The 15,204-nt window shown below is 35.2% G+C and overlaps 1 protein-coding gene across 2 annotated transcripts in view; it reads left to right on the top strand.

Annotated features, from left to right (window-relative positions):
• The window catches only part of Parg (poly(ADP-ribose) glycohydrolase), a 115,346-nt gene continuing 100,142 nt past the window's right edge, over window positions 1–15,204 (top strand). Inside the window, exons 1-6 of one of the 2 annotated variants that reach the window (XM_026410849.2) lie at window positions 1–187; window positions 7,479–7,545; window positions 8,231–9,214; window positions 10,051–10,234; window positions 13,459–13,581; window positions 13,707–13,790. In XM_026410849.2, the coding sequence (XP_026266634.1) occupies window positions 7,508–7,545; window positions 8,231–9,214; window positions 10,051–10,234; window positions 13,459–13,581; window positions 13,707–13,790 (1,413 nt within the window). In that variant the 5' untranslated portion in view covers window positions 1–187; window positions 7,479–7,507. Of the gene's footprint in view, window positions 468–7,478; window positions 7,546–8,230; window positions 9,215–10,050; window positions 10,235–13,458; window positions 13,582–13,706; window positions 13,791–15,204 lie in introns of both variants that reach the window. The other variant, XM_026410848.2, reaches the window with a different exon arrangement.

The following is a 15,204-nucleotide window of genomic DNA, read 5'->3' as shown; positions in this document are numbered from 1 at the left end:
GTGAACGAAGTCGGAATCCAAGCAGAGCGATCTGAGGCTGAGATACCTGCGGAAAGAAGGAAGGCAAGCTTCTGCAATAGGGCTTGACTCCAACGCCGGCGAACCAGCAACTGCAGAAGCAGGCAGCGGCAGAGAGGGAATGGTGCGGGGAGGCGCCGAGAAGGAGGCGCAGTCCGTCCCTCTCAGGGTTAGTGAATGAGGTCTCCTCCCGGGCCGGCCCGGGGACTGTGCGCTGTGGGTCCCAAGCATGAGTGCGGGCCCCGGCTGTGAGCCCTGCACCAAGCGACCCCGCTGGGGCGCCGCTACAACTTCTCCACCGGCTGCCTTGGATTCCCGGAGCTTCCCCGGCAGGCAAAGGCGCGTCCTCGACCCCAAGGACGCTCCTGTACAGTTCAGGGTCCCACCGTCCTCTCCAGGCTGCGTCCCTGGGCGGGCAGGACCGCACAGAGGCGGCGCCACCTCGCTTGGTACGTGGGGAAATAAAAATCTTTGTCCTTCGCCTCGGTCCAAACCTTCTCTGTTTTGAGTCCGAGGACCCGGGGCTCCTGTCACTCTAACCTGGTCTTATATGCATCACTCCGAGCTTCGCTTGCTCAACTACCAATGCCACCAGTGGAGGAGGCGGGGGCCGCATTTTTCCCGGATCCGCTTGTTGTGAGAAATCTTGATGGACAGTTACAGGGCGGAAAATGGCCGGAGACCCCCTGTTTTCTTTTCTCAGATTTGATGGAGAAATTGCCTTTATTGGCATCTAGTTGAGTAGCAGTAGGACGCTTCAGCCTGTAGATGGGAAAAAAAAAAAAAAAAGCTGTTGCAACTTCCCTCCTTCGGATTCTGGGACCCAGGGTCCAGATTTTTTAGTCTCAGTTACTTTTTTTTTTTTCCTAGTTGATCCTGTGGCTCAGCTTTATTTATGTACTTATATATTCATATTTAACTTTACAATTTCCTTAGCAAGTCCAAATTGAGTTGCTCTCATTTGCTACCAAAAATGTATTAAACAATGCAGAATTTTAATTGGCGATGGAGTATGTTGTTGGAATGTATGGGTTTAGAAAGGCAAGTATAATTCAAAAGTTAATAACACAACAAATATAAAGAAAATAAGTCAATTACACACTTTGATATGGCCCTGATAGTTATATTTATTTTAAACAGCAACTAATTCTGTAAGTGCAAAAAGCTGTAATATTTATTTTGTAAAGTTAATTTTCTGTTTTTTTTTGCTTCTCTTCAAGGAGAAGAAAAAACTCAAGAATAAACAGCTTAATTTTATAGTTGTTTCTATGGCATTATGATTCACTAGCTAAATGAATTATTACTGGCTTTAACTTGTTTTTTCACTAGGTCCTTATATGCAGCCACATCTTTTCAATGTCTGTAATTGCTAAAAAAAAAAAAAGCTTATAATGTAAAAATGTAATTTTTACTCAATAGTTTAAAATCCTTGAATAAGAATTTAGCATCTGCTGAATTTTTTTAAATTTCAGTTACTTTTTTAAAAATATTTTTTTTTAGTTGTTGATGGACACAGTATCTTCATTTTATTTATTTTTATGTGATGCTGAGGATCAAACCTTGTGCCTAACATGCATGCTAGGCAAGCTCTCTACCACTGAGCTATAACCCCAGTCCCTAGTCTTAGCTACTGTTGTGCTTGTCTCTGGCATAGTGTTGAACACAAGGAACTTGTTCTCTGCTTTCATACCCTAAAATCTGTCAGGAGATATAGACAATAGACAAGATAATACATATGACAAAAGGTAGTGAATATTTTGATATGTGAGGGACAGATTGTTTTGGTAGAAGGCAGGTGTACTTAACCTAGTTTATGAGCTCAAAAACAGTCCTCCGGAAGACACTATGCTTACTTTGAGGACTAACAATTGTATACAGTTTCCTAGATGAAGAGGTAATAAGGAGATGTTTCAGGAGTGCAACTAGTATGGAGAGTTAATGGGAGAGTAGTGAGAGAAGGGGTGCAGCAAGTTGGAGAAAATCAGATCATACTTTACTGTGATGTAGTAAACACTACTAAAGATTTTGAAGTTTAAAGACAATGAGGAGCTATTACAGAATTTTCACTGGGGCGAGGTACTTTGATTAGAATTGTTTGTTGAATGGTCCCTATAGTTCATGTGGAAAACAAAAAATGGTTGGAAACACAAGTGGAGGCCCAGAGAGTTAAGGTGTTCTAGGGGGAAGATATTTTAGCCTTACACTTGGATATGGGCGGCAAAGAAGGAGAAGTAGATGAATTCAGGAGAGAATGGGATACTTATATTCCTCAGAAGTAGTACATGTGTGGTGGAAAAATTGAGAGTTCTTGGAATAAAGAGGGCTATGGAAGCTTATGTGAATCGTTTAGATATCATTTAAATATATAGAAAATGTAAAGGTGAATAAGGACAGAACACTTAGGAACACCAACATTTTAAGGGAAGACTGAAAAAAAAAATGGTCACAGAAGTAGGAGGAAAACCAAGCTTGTGTAGTGTCATGCAAAGAAGAGAGTGTTTCAAAAAGAATGCAGTAGTCAACAGTTTTAAGAGGCTGGGCAAAGGTCAGACAGTTTTCTGTACACTTGGGTGTCTTAGGACTTGGAGGCAATGGGGAGCAGATTTAAGTCTTGAAGGATGAGCAGGATTATCTATATAAATGAAGGGGAGAGAAAATATGCAGGCAAAGGAAACAGCACACACTAAAGGATAACAGCATTGTCAGGTGAGATTGTTGAGTACTCAAACTTGAGTACCATGTTAAGGAATTTAAACATTTTGTTAATATTTTAGAAAAGGTGATATAAACAATGGCTTTTGGACTTTTTTTTTACTACAACCCACACAGTATAAAATTATTTGGCACACAGTAATATACATATAACCTGGTACACATGCTGTATTTATAACTGAAAACAAATATTTTATAAAATAATACCCTCACTATTTATGATGCATTCTTGTATTTCATTAAAATATGTTACTTTTTTGTAGTTTATAAAACACTGGATTAGAGAAAGTCAAGACTGTAAATAGGGAGACAAGTTGTTGGAGGCACGTAACAGTCACCCGATGAGTAACATATTTAAGGAATATAAGGAAGGAATGGACTTAAAATTTAGCATGTAGATTTCAGAGAACTTGGTATGGAGGAGGGAGAACTGATGGTGAACAACAGGTAATATATTTGACTTGTGTGACTGGGTAATTTGTGGTCCTGTCAACTTTATTTGCATGGTAAGGAGGAATTAGTTGTTGGTAGGTGTTGGGGCAGTCATTCATATATGCATTTTTTAATTTGTTTTTTTGTACTAGGGATTGAACTCAGGGGCACTTGACCACTGAGCCACATCCCCAGCCCTTTGTTATATTTCATTTAGAAACAGGGTCTCACTGAGTTGCTTAGTGCGTCTCTAGTTATTGAGGCTGACTTTGATCCTCCAGGGCAGTCATTTTTTATTGTTTGGATCTTGAGTTTTTATAGAAGAAGAATCATATTAATTCTTCACATGTGTGATGTTTTCTATATACAGAACACCAATTAACAGATTATTGAAATTCTAAGTTTATGTCATTTGGATTTTAGGGTTCTTTTAGGAAGTTGGTACATAGTTACTTATACTAGAAGGAGTAGGTGGAGTAGAAAAATTAGTATTTAGTATTATTTTTCTTCCTGGATATGTCTTATATTGATTGAAATCAGATAATCTGTATTTAGGCAGAGAAGTCAGCTTGCTGTTCACATTCTGGGGGGTGATTTATGTACTTGCATTGCTATGGGAAACTTTGTGGAAGTGGGGTGTTCCTTTGAAATGCAGCTGAATTTTAGTGCATTTTGTACCTTTTGCTTCTATCTATAGGTGCTTATTGAATAATGTCATTGAAATACACTTGTTACTGATTGATGTTACTGATGAGAGTAAATGTGAATGGTGCAAATTCATAATAAAGTTGGAGAACTACTGATCTCAGTAAAAAAAAAGATTGAATAGAAGTGTTAAGAATAAATATATTTCTTCCGTATCTGTGTTGTGAGGCTGGACATTTAATATTTTCTCTAATTTTTGTAATCTTAATGATTCACATAACCCTTGGAAGTAGTTGTTGTTAATTCAATTTGAAGCTGAAAAAAACTTGGCGTAGTGATGCTAGTGACTGAACAAAGGTCTCAGTCCAGGATTGATTTTACATTATGTACTTTTTCCTTATTTATTTTTGTTGCTGTGATTATTTCTAGTTAAATGAAAGAAATTTCCCAGAATTTGGGGAATCATCATTTTATGTTTACTTCAGAAGTAAGAGAGAGAGAGCTTTGAAACAGTCTTGTGATATGTTGGAAAAGAAACCTTTGGAAGCCAAAAGTGGTGGTATGGGAAAGAAAGTAGGGAAGCCCTTTCTCTGGATACCAAACAAGGACTGAGGAATGTTAACAAGAAATATTGATTCCTCATCTCTTGCCTTTCCTTCTTCATCCTTTTCTCAGGCTTCAGGAATCATAATCAGAAGCCCTAGCTAGAGAGAGAACACATTCTCCTTGTTAGGGCTACAGGAGAGAGCCCTAGCTCTCTTTCTCAACTTCACTGGTATACAACTCATGTGGTTTTTCATGAAATAAAGTTTGCAGTCTTTAGGTTCTGTGGACTTATCAGTACAGTGCTGAGCTCCATGTGTAGTGGAGGAGCCTAGCCAATGAGTCCTTATATTTAACTGTAACATTTATGGAAAAAAAGTTTTTTAAATCCTAACCTGACTCAAAAATGAATGCTTTGTACACTGCTGGTTTGCAATTTGAGGATTTTCTGAACTGTACTTGCTGTGTTTGGTATAGGTTGAGTGTCCCTTATCTGAAATGCTTGGGACCAGGAGTGTTCAGATTTGAGTTTTTCAGATTTTAAAATATTTGTGTAGATGTTAGCGATTGAGCACCCCTAATCCAAAATCCAAAATCTGAAATTCTCTAAAATCAGTGCTTGATGCTCAGAAAGTTTCAGATTTCAGAGCATTTTGGATTTTCAGATCAGGGATGCTTAACCTGTAAAGTGAAATTCAATAGAAAAGAGAGAACTGTAGAAAAAGTCTCAGAATCAAATTCCTTTTTTTGGACTGAGGGTCGAACTCGGATGCTCTACCACCGAGCTACATCCCAGTCCTTTTTATTTTTTATTTATTTATTTTGGGGAGCATCTTACTAAGTTGCTGAGGCTGGCCTTGAACTTGCAATCCTCCTGCTTTAGCCTCCTGAGTTGCTGGGATAAAAGGCATGTACCAATGGGCCTGGCTGGATCATCCTCTTAACTCTGCTTACTAAAATTAATTTTTCTTTGAAGCTTAATATGCTGCAGAAATTCAAAATAAAATCACTGAAGTAGTGGTATTTAACAAGAAATATTAACTGCATATAATTACTTTTTATGATAAAACTAAAAAATAATGATTTTTTACTAGTTGAACTATTAGTATTTTGTAGGAAGTATAATATATGGTACTCAGATACTTTCATGGCAGGTGTAAATTGTATGACATTAGAATACTTGAATTTGAATTTTTTCCTAAGTCTCAAATGTATTTAACTTATGCCATTATCTCAGAGATAATCAGTGATATTTTGTTACTTGAGCCTGCATCTGTTTTGCTCATATTATATGGTGTTTGAGAAGATGTATGAAAATAAGAAAGAGTCTGATTTAAGATGCAGTTTAGAAAGTGGTTGAGAATATTTCAGGTTTTATTTTTTATACTAAAATGTTATATACATTTAATCCATGTATAGTATGTTAAGTTTTGAAAGCATACTTATTTCTTTTTTTTAATTGGTTGTTCAAAACATTACAAAGCTCTTGATATATCATATTTCATATATTAGATTCAAGTGGGTTATGAACTCCCATAAGCACACTTATTTCTAATGATTATATAAATTATTACTTGTTTTGATTTATATTGTATCTCTTGTACTTATCTGATCAATAGCTATAGATTTCTGGTCATTTCTATCAAGTTATCTCCTTGGTTCCTCAAATTTAGTATGTGCAGAATTGACCTAATCATATTTCCCCCCAATCTCAATTCTTTTATAATCCACATTTCTACTTAATGCTGTCACAATCTTTCAATCCTTTCAAGCTTAGAGTTTAGTGCCACATTTAATTTCTCTCACATTATGAAGTCTGTAATGATTCTCCTACATTTTACCACTCTTACTGAGATTTGTTTTGCTCCTTGGCCAGTAATTCTTCAGTCTAGTTGGTCATCAAAATCACTTTTTGAAACAATTACAGATTCCCCTCAGCCTCCATCATACTCATATACAGATTCTGATTCAGTAGGTTTAGTAGGATGTGGCCCTTGGATCCATTTATTGCTAGCCTCCTGATTTGAGAACTACTGACCTACACCAGGAGCTTTCTCACTGTTTTTTGTCAGTAGGCTCTGCCTTTTTGCCTGCGTATTTGTCCTTCAGGCTGGCTGTGAGCTTCCTAGATTTGAATTTTGGAATCACAGTGTGACTTTTAGCACTTTCTTATACTTCTCTTTGTGAGTATGGTCTTCGGTGATACTGTCTTAGCTGACTTTTTGACTCTATTGTGTGTTGTTTTCTTTTTTTTTTCTGCCATTGGTGCCTTTGCTTATGATTTTTTACTTTTTGTGAATTCATGCTTTTTCTTAAAGGCAGAATTTAAGTATTAGCTCTTTCCAGAGATTAACAATTATCCCACTTACTCCTATTTCTTGCTGTAGTCTTTTTCCTGGAAATATCTTCTTAATTAAAACCATTTTAAATAATAAAGATAATTGCCAGGCATGATGGTATACACCTATAATTCCAACTACTTGGAGACAGACAGGAGGATTGCAAGTTCAAGGCCAGCCTTAGCAACCTTAGTGAGTCTCTGTCTCCAAATAAAAAATAAAGAGGACTGAAGATGTGGCTCAGTGTTAAAACACTCCTATGTTCAATCCCTAGTACCAAAAGAAGTATTAATAATAAAAATGATAATTTAGAACTAACGTTTACTGGGCATATACTGAGTGGCACCTATACGCTTTACGTAGATTATTATTAGTTTATTTAAACCTCACATTAACACCATGAAAAACACTGCTAGTATGTTTTATAGCTAAGGAATTTGAGACAAAGAGAAATTGTCCTTCACAAGATCGCACAGGAAAACAGTGGGAGAATCAGCATCTGAATCCAGATTTTCTGATTCCAGAGCCTATATTCTTACACATTGAGCCATACCAACTCTTTTTGGGGCCAGTCACTTTCTATTCTTTGCCGTTAATATTAGTATGTTTGTCCATAACTTCTCTCTTAATACTTGAGGGTGAAAGAAGATCTTTGTTTAGGTCATAGAACCTAAAAAAATGCCATATGTATATTTTTAAAAATATATGTTTTATAAATATAATAGGCTGTATATTTTTTCTATTTGAAAAAATACATTAATTTTGTACTTTTTTTTTTCTTTCTTAAAGTTTTCAAACAAAAGACTATTACCAGTTGGATGGACACTAAAGGAATCAAGACAGCTGAATCAGAAAGGTATAGAGACATGCTTATATGGAGAAATGAATTATATAGTGTGGGGTTTTATCTTGCTTCATATTTTCTCTTATTTCTGTGCTTTCTCATTTTTTATTCACCTACAATACAACCCAAAAAAGGAATAGTCCCTTACTTACTTTATTTATTTATTTATTTAAAAAATTTTTGTTGATGGACCTTTATTTTATTCATTTATTTATTTGCGGTGCTAAGAATTGAACCCAGTGTTTCACATATGTGAGGCAAGTGCTCTACTGAGCTACAATCCCAGCCCTTAGTCCCTTCCTTTAAAATACTTATTTTGTAATGGTAGTTACAGACACAAAAACACGTAATGCTGACTCATGTGAGAAATGCCACAGTAAATGTATGAGCAAGAAAAGATATGAGTGGTGGTTAATATAGAGAAGAAATAAAAAAAGAATCAGCTTTATGCTTAAGCCTTGAGGGACAACTACATAAGAAGGTGAGTGAAGTTTATGATTTGAAGAAAGGATAGGTGTTTGTCAAGCACACAGCTGGGGAAGGGAATTATAGGCACATGTACAAACAGTAATGAAAGAACATGCTGTGTGTTCATGTATTCACAAATATACTTATGGATATGACATTGTAGGGATGTGGTTGATTAGGAAACTTTTTGTATCACAAATTCAATTTAGTTCTTTCTGTTCTCTTATAGTTTGTGTAGTAAAGAAAATAACAATACAAGGATAGAATCCATGATGAGTTCTCTACAAAAAGATAACTTTTACCAACATAATGTGGAAAAATTAGAAAATGTTTCTCAGCTAAGTCATGATAAATCACCCATTGAAAAAAGCACTCAATATTTGAACCAACATCAGACTGCAACTCTGGTTAAGTGGCAAAATGAGGGGAAACACACAGAGCAGCTTTTGGGAAGTGAACCTTCAACAGTGACTCTGGTACCAGAGCAGTATAGTAATGCTAACATCAATCAGTCACCCCAAACTGATGATCACAGTTACACAGATAGTGACGAAGATAAAGATAATCAACAATTTCTGACACCTGCAAAGCTTGCAAATGCAAAACAGACTTTAGAAGATGAGCAGGCCAGAGATGCCAGAAACCACCAGAAGTGTAGCAAGACTTGCCATCCTGTAGAAGACTCTGCAGGTTGTCAGCAGGAGGAGATAGATGTGGTACCAGAGAGCCCATTGTCCGATGTTGGCTCTGAAGATGTTGGAACTGGACCCAAAAATGATAGCAAGTTGAGTAGAAAAGAAAGTAGCCTAGGAAATTCTCCATTTGAGAAGGAGAGCGAACCAGAGTCACCGATGGATGTAGATAATTCCAAAAATAGTTGTCAAGACTCAGAAGCAGATGAAGAGACAAGTCCAGGTTTTGATGAACAAGAAGATGGTAGTTCCTCCCAAACAACAAATAAACCTTCAAGGTTCCAAGCAAGAGAAGCTGACAGTGAACTTAGGAAACGGCACTCTAATAAGGGAGGTGAAATTAGATTACATTTTCAATTTGAAGGAGGAGAGAATCGCACTGGGATGAGTGATTTAAATACCAGGCCACCTGGAAATACTTCTAGCCTTAATGTAGAATGCAAAAATTCCAAGCAGCATGGAAAAAAGGATTCTAAAATCACTGATCATTTTATGAGAATGCCTAAAGCAGAAGATAGAAGGTAATTCTTTTTTCCCCATAAGGAGCATCTTTCTAATAGTATATGTTTTAAAATTTCATAAGGGAGTTTAACAAAGTCAAGATTTATAGTAGAATAAAGTAATGGTTGTGTTTCTTATTAAATATTCATGCTAAATTTAATCCTAGACTCTAAATTTTAAAATGGCAAGAAATAGAAAATAAGATATAATAAATGTTGGCAGTCAGATTTTTATTTTCATGAATTTCTTTATGGAATATATGGGAATTATTAGAACATGAAAATATTAGATTGATAGTGGTGACTGTTAGCCATTTTTCTAGGCCATTATATATTATACTTTCTCTAATGTTCTGACAGGCAGAAATTATTGTACTCACTTTATAAATGAGAAACCTGATTTGCATTAGAAAAGTCACTGAAATCATGTAATCTGAGTGGTGGTAGTGGGATTTAATTCCATGCATGTCTGATTATAAAGCTTATATTTTTGTCACTATTCCATATTGAATTTTAAAATCTGCCCAATGATTTTATATGATCTCAATTTTCTAGAGATCAATTTTCTTATGACATTAAGTTCGCTTTGTTGAAAATTACTGTGTAAAGATGAGAAGTGGCTAATACTATGAACCATGGCTCATTTCTGTTTTTAGAAGATGATTTATCTGTCTGAGGAAGGAATTTTAATATAAGCTTTATAAGGTTTTCTGTTGCCTTGTAAGTGTAAAACAAACTGAAGTGCTAGAGCAAGGTTAATGCACTTTAAACAATAACATTCTGGCTAAAATTTTGTACTTTTGTATTCAGGGGAACAATAAATAATTTGTGGCTGCATACGTTTGTCTTGTCCCTAGAAAAGAACAGTGTGAAGTCAAACATCAGAGAACAGAAAGGAAGATCCTTAAATACGTTCCACCTCACCTTTCTCCAGATAAGAAGTGGCTTGGAACTCCTATTGAGGAGATGAGAAGGATGCCTCAGTGTGGAATCCGGCTACCTCTCTTGAGGCCATCTGCCAATCATACTGTAACTATTCGGGTGAGTATCACCTTTTACCCACTAGGAGAGAGGACTGGAAGTTCTGATTTATTGTGATATTTATTAATATAAAACAGACCAAGGCATAGAAAGTTCTCTTTTTTTGCAAATATGAAATACTGAGAAGTCTACAGAATGAAGAGATAAATGGTAGCTTACTTAATAATAGGGCACTTAATAAATCAGCCAGATGAATCATGAATAGTCAGCTAATGATGAATTTGAATTTTTAATGATGAAATTGAAATTTTCAGGGTTTTTATGAAAGTTCTTTTTTTTTTCTTTTTAAATTCATTTGTCAGTATTTATTAACACTACATTTTAGTTACTAGCTTAGACCCCAAAATTCAAAATTGTACATAGTTGAGTACATTCTCCAGTTTTGTCCTCATAAGGTTTAGGCTCTTCTATACATGTCTATCACTGTCTCACAGGTACCAAACTTAACATCTCTAAAGCCAATCTCACTTTTGTAAAAATTATGGTAAGACATACATAACATAAAACTTAGCATTTTAATCATTTTTAAGTGTACAATTCAGTGACATTAAGTACATTTATAGTGTCACGCAACCATCACTACTGCCTATTTCCAGAACTTTTTTATTTTCCAAACAGAAACCCTGTATCTGTTAAGCAGTTATACCTCATTTGCTGCTTACCCTAGCTCCTACTTAACTTCTTTCATACTTTCTGTGGGTTTTTAAAAAATTTAATGAGGTGTATGAATTTGACTCATTTTAAATGTGCAGTTTGGTGATATTTAGTTAGTGAATTCTGTAACCATTACAAATAATCCAGTTTTAGAAGGTTTCTATCTCTCATTGAATAGTTTTAAATATTCATCTGATTTTTAGTCAGTCTTTGTAGATTTCACAGGGACTACCACCCTCCAAAAAGTGTATATGACATTAAGTTTGCTTTGTTGAAAATTACTGTGTAGGGCTAGGGATGTGGCTTAAGCGGTAGCGCGCTTGCCTGGCATGCGTGCGGCCCGGGTTCGATCCTCAGCATCACATACAAACAAAGATGTTGTGTCTGCCAAATACTAATAAAAATAAACATTAAAAAAAAAGAATTCTCCCTTTCTCTCACTCTCTCTCACTCTCTCTAAAAAAAAAAAAAAAAAAGAAGAAAATTACTGTGTAAAGATCTGGTATCTCTTAGTCCTATTGCCAGAGCTTAAAATTTGTGTTTTCTTCTAGATTCATTATTCTGAATATGACAATGTACATATTATATGTGCATATGTTATACATATATACAAAATAGTTTTTTAATGGAAAATCAAGGAAATGTGGAATATTATCAAGAACAATGGTTAATACAGTGAGGCAGAATAACCCTCAAACTGGAAGTCACTCTGTCCCTTCTGAATTCCTGTTGTGCCTTGTCTGTCCCTTACTTGCGATTGTCATTGCAATGTTTTTTGTTTTTTTGTTTTTTTCGTTGTTGTTGTGGTTGTTAAAACTATTTCTGCTGGAGAGTATCATGCTAAGTGAAATAAGCCAATCCCCCGCCCCAAGAAAAAGGACAAGAACAAAAAAACTTAGTTCTTTAATACATAGTTCTTAGTTACATTTCTAAAGTGGCATATGTTAATAGTTACAGAATTTGATGAAGCTAATTAGCTTTAGATATATGGTAATTTGAAATTGCAAGGATGTAATACTTGTGCTTAAATATCTATAAACATACACTTTTGTGTATGAGTATGAACATACACTATTTATATATATGTTTTCTTTTGTTTAAAGCTGAAGTAGTACCTATTCTGTTTCCTCAAATGAGGGGGAAAAACTTGACAAAATCACCTTTGGTACCTTATGAGGGTGAAAAGTACTTTCAGAAAAATTAATAACTCAGTCACATTTGACTGTAGACCTTTTTTCTGCTTCCTGGAATATTCTCATCCTTAAGCTTCTATGACATGGTGTAATCCCAGTGTTCTTTCTACCTTCTTAGCCAGTTCTTAGGTTACTTCTTATTTTATCTTCTATATATGACCAGTCAGTGCTATTAGAATTCCTCTGGGCATTTTCATATGTTCTCTTCTTCCTGGGTGGTCTCATCTACCCTTGTGGCTTTAATGATCACCTATGTCGATGGCTTACAAATTTATTTCTCTTAAATTGCAAATGTTTTTATGAAGCTGCTTGTTTGACAGTCTTCCTTTCTATAAGCTGTTCCTTTTTTGAGAATTATGTTGGTTGATCACCTTATAATGAGGAAAGGTTTATTTTGGTCATAGTGTTAGAAGTTTTGGTCTGTGGTTACTTGGCCCCATTGCACTATGGGCCTTTGGTGGCATGGTATGTTAAAGTGGGAGTACATGGTAGAGGGTCTGTTCACCTTATGCTTCCTGGAAGCAGAAGGTAAGAGGGAAGAGGCCAGGATTCCAAAATCCTATTCAAGGACAGTCCCCCCCCCTCCCCCCGGCCCCCCCAGGGACTTAACTTCCTTTCACTAGGAAATGGTTCCTTCCATTACTTGCAAATAGCATGGGCTTGGAATAAGCATTTAGTACATGGGCCACTAGGGGGACACTCCAGATCCAGACTATAGCTGGAACTGTCTTTTCTTCTACTTTTTCCTAGCATGATTATGATCTAATAAAATGAGGAAATGAACTGCCTTTTAAAGAGTTTCTAAAGATTTGGTAATGAAAAATTAAAATTGAGCCCAGCTATAAAGGTGAGAATAAGGGTTTAACCAGATTAAAAAAATGTGAGGAGGAGGTAATTGGTATTTCTGGTATTAAAAAGAGAAAAGAGATATTGGTATGTACATAGGCATATATATAGACATGCACTTGAATTTGCTATGTTTAAAAAATCTGACTTATCTAAAATGAATTAGAAAACTGGGAATACTTTCAAAAGATAATGTTATTCCAAAGTGGAGATAAGGGTTTTATGGAGGAATGAGTGTGTCTGGGACACTTGGATTTAGGGAGAGAGTATGGAGGCTTTAGGCAGCAATTCAGGCAAAGAATGATGAGGGCTTAGCACCTAGATGGGATGGAGATACAGGACATGGTCTCTTGGAAGCTGATAAGAGGAGAGGAGTGACAACAGCTGAAGAGAACTTCTGAGGTTTCTTGCCTGGGAACCGGTCTATGTATTTATAGTGCATTTACTTTAGCTTCTTTCTGTGGATTATTTTATAGAAGAAGTTCTTAGAGTTTATACTCTTAAAATTTTCCTATTTACCCTCTATTTCAGGTAGATCTTTTACGAGCAGGAGAAGTTCCCAAACCTTTTCCAACACATTATAAAGATTTGTGGGATAATAAGCATGTTAAAATGCCTTGTTCTGAACAAAATTTGTACCCTGTAGAAGATGAGGTAAGAAAAAGTGAAGATTATTTTAGTCCCTGAAACATGTTTTGATACTTAACTTGTTTGACTTCTGATTCTGTAATGCAAAATAACTTGGAATAGTTTGATCTTGTTATTCTTTTTCCTAAAAGAATGGTGAGCGAACTGCAGGGAGCCGGTGGGAGCTCATTCAGACTGCACTTCTCAACAAATTCACAAGACCCCAAAACCTAAAGGTATATTCTTTTTGCCATTTTTGTTTCTTATTTATAGCTCTTAGAGATGAGTCTTCTGTTTCCTCTCTTAAAGATGTTTTATGATCATAATAGGCTCAGGTAACAGTATTCATTTTAAACAAAGTGTTTGCTTCCCAGAACTAAGGAAGGCTCCTTAGAGACATTCTTGGTTTCCACTCCATCACTAGGAAATGAGCTAAGGAATTGAGAGTTGTAAATGACTTGCCTGGAGCCACGCAGAATAATTTCGTGAACCAGGAATCAGACCTCTGTTTCTTGATACCCTGTCCAATTTCCTTCAATCTAAGCTTCTCTTTTTTGTTTTAATGTTTCTGAAATGTCTTTAAAAAAAAATCAGGAAAGAATTATGACTTCAGCAATATTTGCCTAAAGGGAAGCTGATTTTGCTAGTGATTAAAGTATACATTAAATATTCTATTTTTTATTGCTCTTAATATAGCTGCTAGCAGTTTAATAATTTATTTATTAATTTTGTATGTTGACAATAATTTTTTGTACTTCATTTAAAACCATAAAGGCAACCGTTAGATTGTTTTTGTAATATTTAAAATATGCATAAGTGTATATATTTTTTGAGAAAACACTGTGTCTATAGAGCTTTTATAGCATTTTATAAATACAAACAGTGACAGAATTTTGTATACTTCATAAAAATGGTTTTATTTTCTTTCTGATGCCTAATTTGCTATAGACAGTTTCTCTGGTTTTATAGGATATTCCACCTATATTTGCAAGTTATTTTTTAATTTTCCATAGATTTCTGTAACTTTTAGGTTTATCTTTTTTTTCTCATGAAACACATTGATGTTGTACAATAATGTATTTTGAAAATTTAAAAAATTTTTCAATTTTATGAAGTGTTTCCTTAATCTTGTAATGAAGTCTTTTTAGTTTAACTCTTTGTAAATGAAAAAAATTATCAAGGTATGCCATAGTTGACCTAATTTTAGTGTAATGTTAATTGTATATGTATAAACATAAAAATAAGTATAAATTCCCCCTGCTTATAGTGCTTTTGCAGATATATTAATTTGATCATCACAGTGAAAACAATTTATACTTAACATTCCTTTTTTTGCATAGATATTTTTAAACCACTGATCCAAACTCCAAAATAGTATGCTAAGAAATTTTTTAAAATACTGTATAAAGAAAAAATTCTTTATTTTGTATTTATTTCTTCTCTTACAACTATAAACAGTTGGATGCTGGTGGATGCAAAGATGATATTTTTATGTAGCATATCAGCTTGCAAATATGTAGTGACTACTTTGAACCAATTCTTTAGAATTTGATATACCTGTACTATGATGTATTCTAGCATGGCTTAATCTTTCTTCCATTTCTATCTGTTTAAAGTACTAGTCTTCTTTTCTACAGCATGTTGTCATTT

The sequence above is a fragment of the Urocitellus parryii genome, chromosome 5 (genome assembly GCF_045843805.1).
Source record: "Urocitellus parryii isolate mUroPar1 chromosome 5, mUroPar1.hap1, whole genome shotgun sequence".
NCBI classification, from domain to species: domain Eukaryota; kingdom Metazoa; phylum Chordata; class Mammalia; order Rodentia; family Sciuridae; genus Urocitellus; species Urocitellus parryii.
Note: the sequence above shows the minus strand (reverse complement) of the source record. Positions and strands in the feature narration are given on the sequence as shown.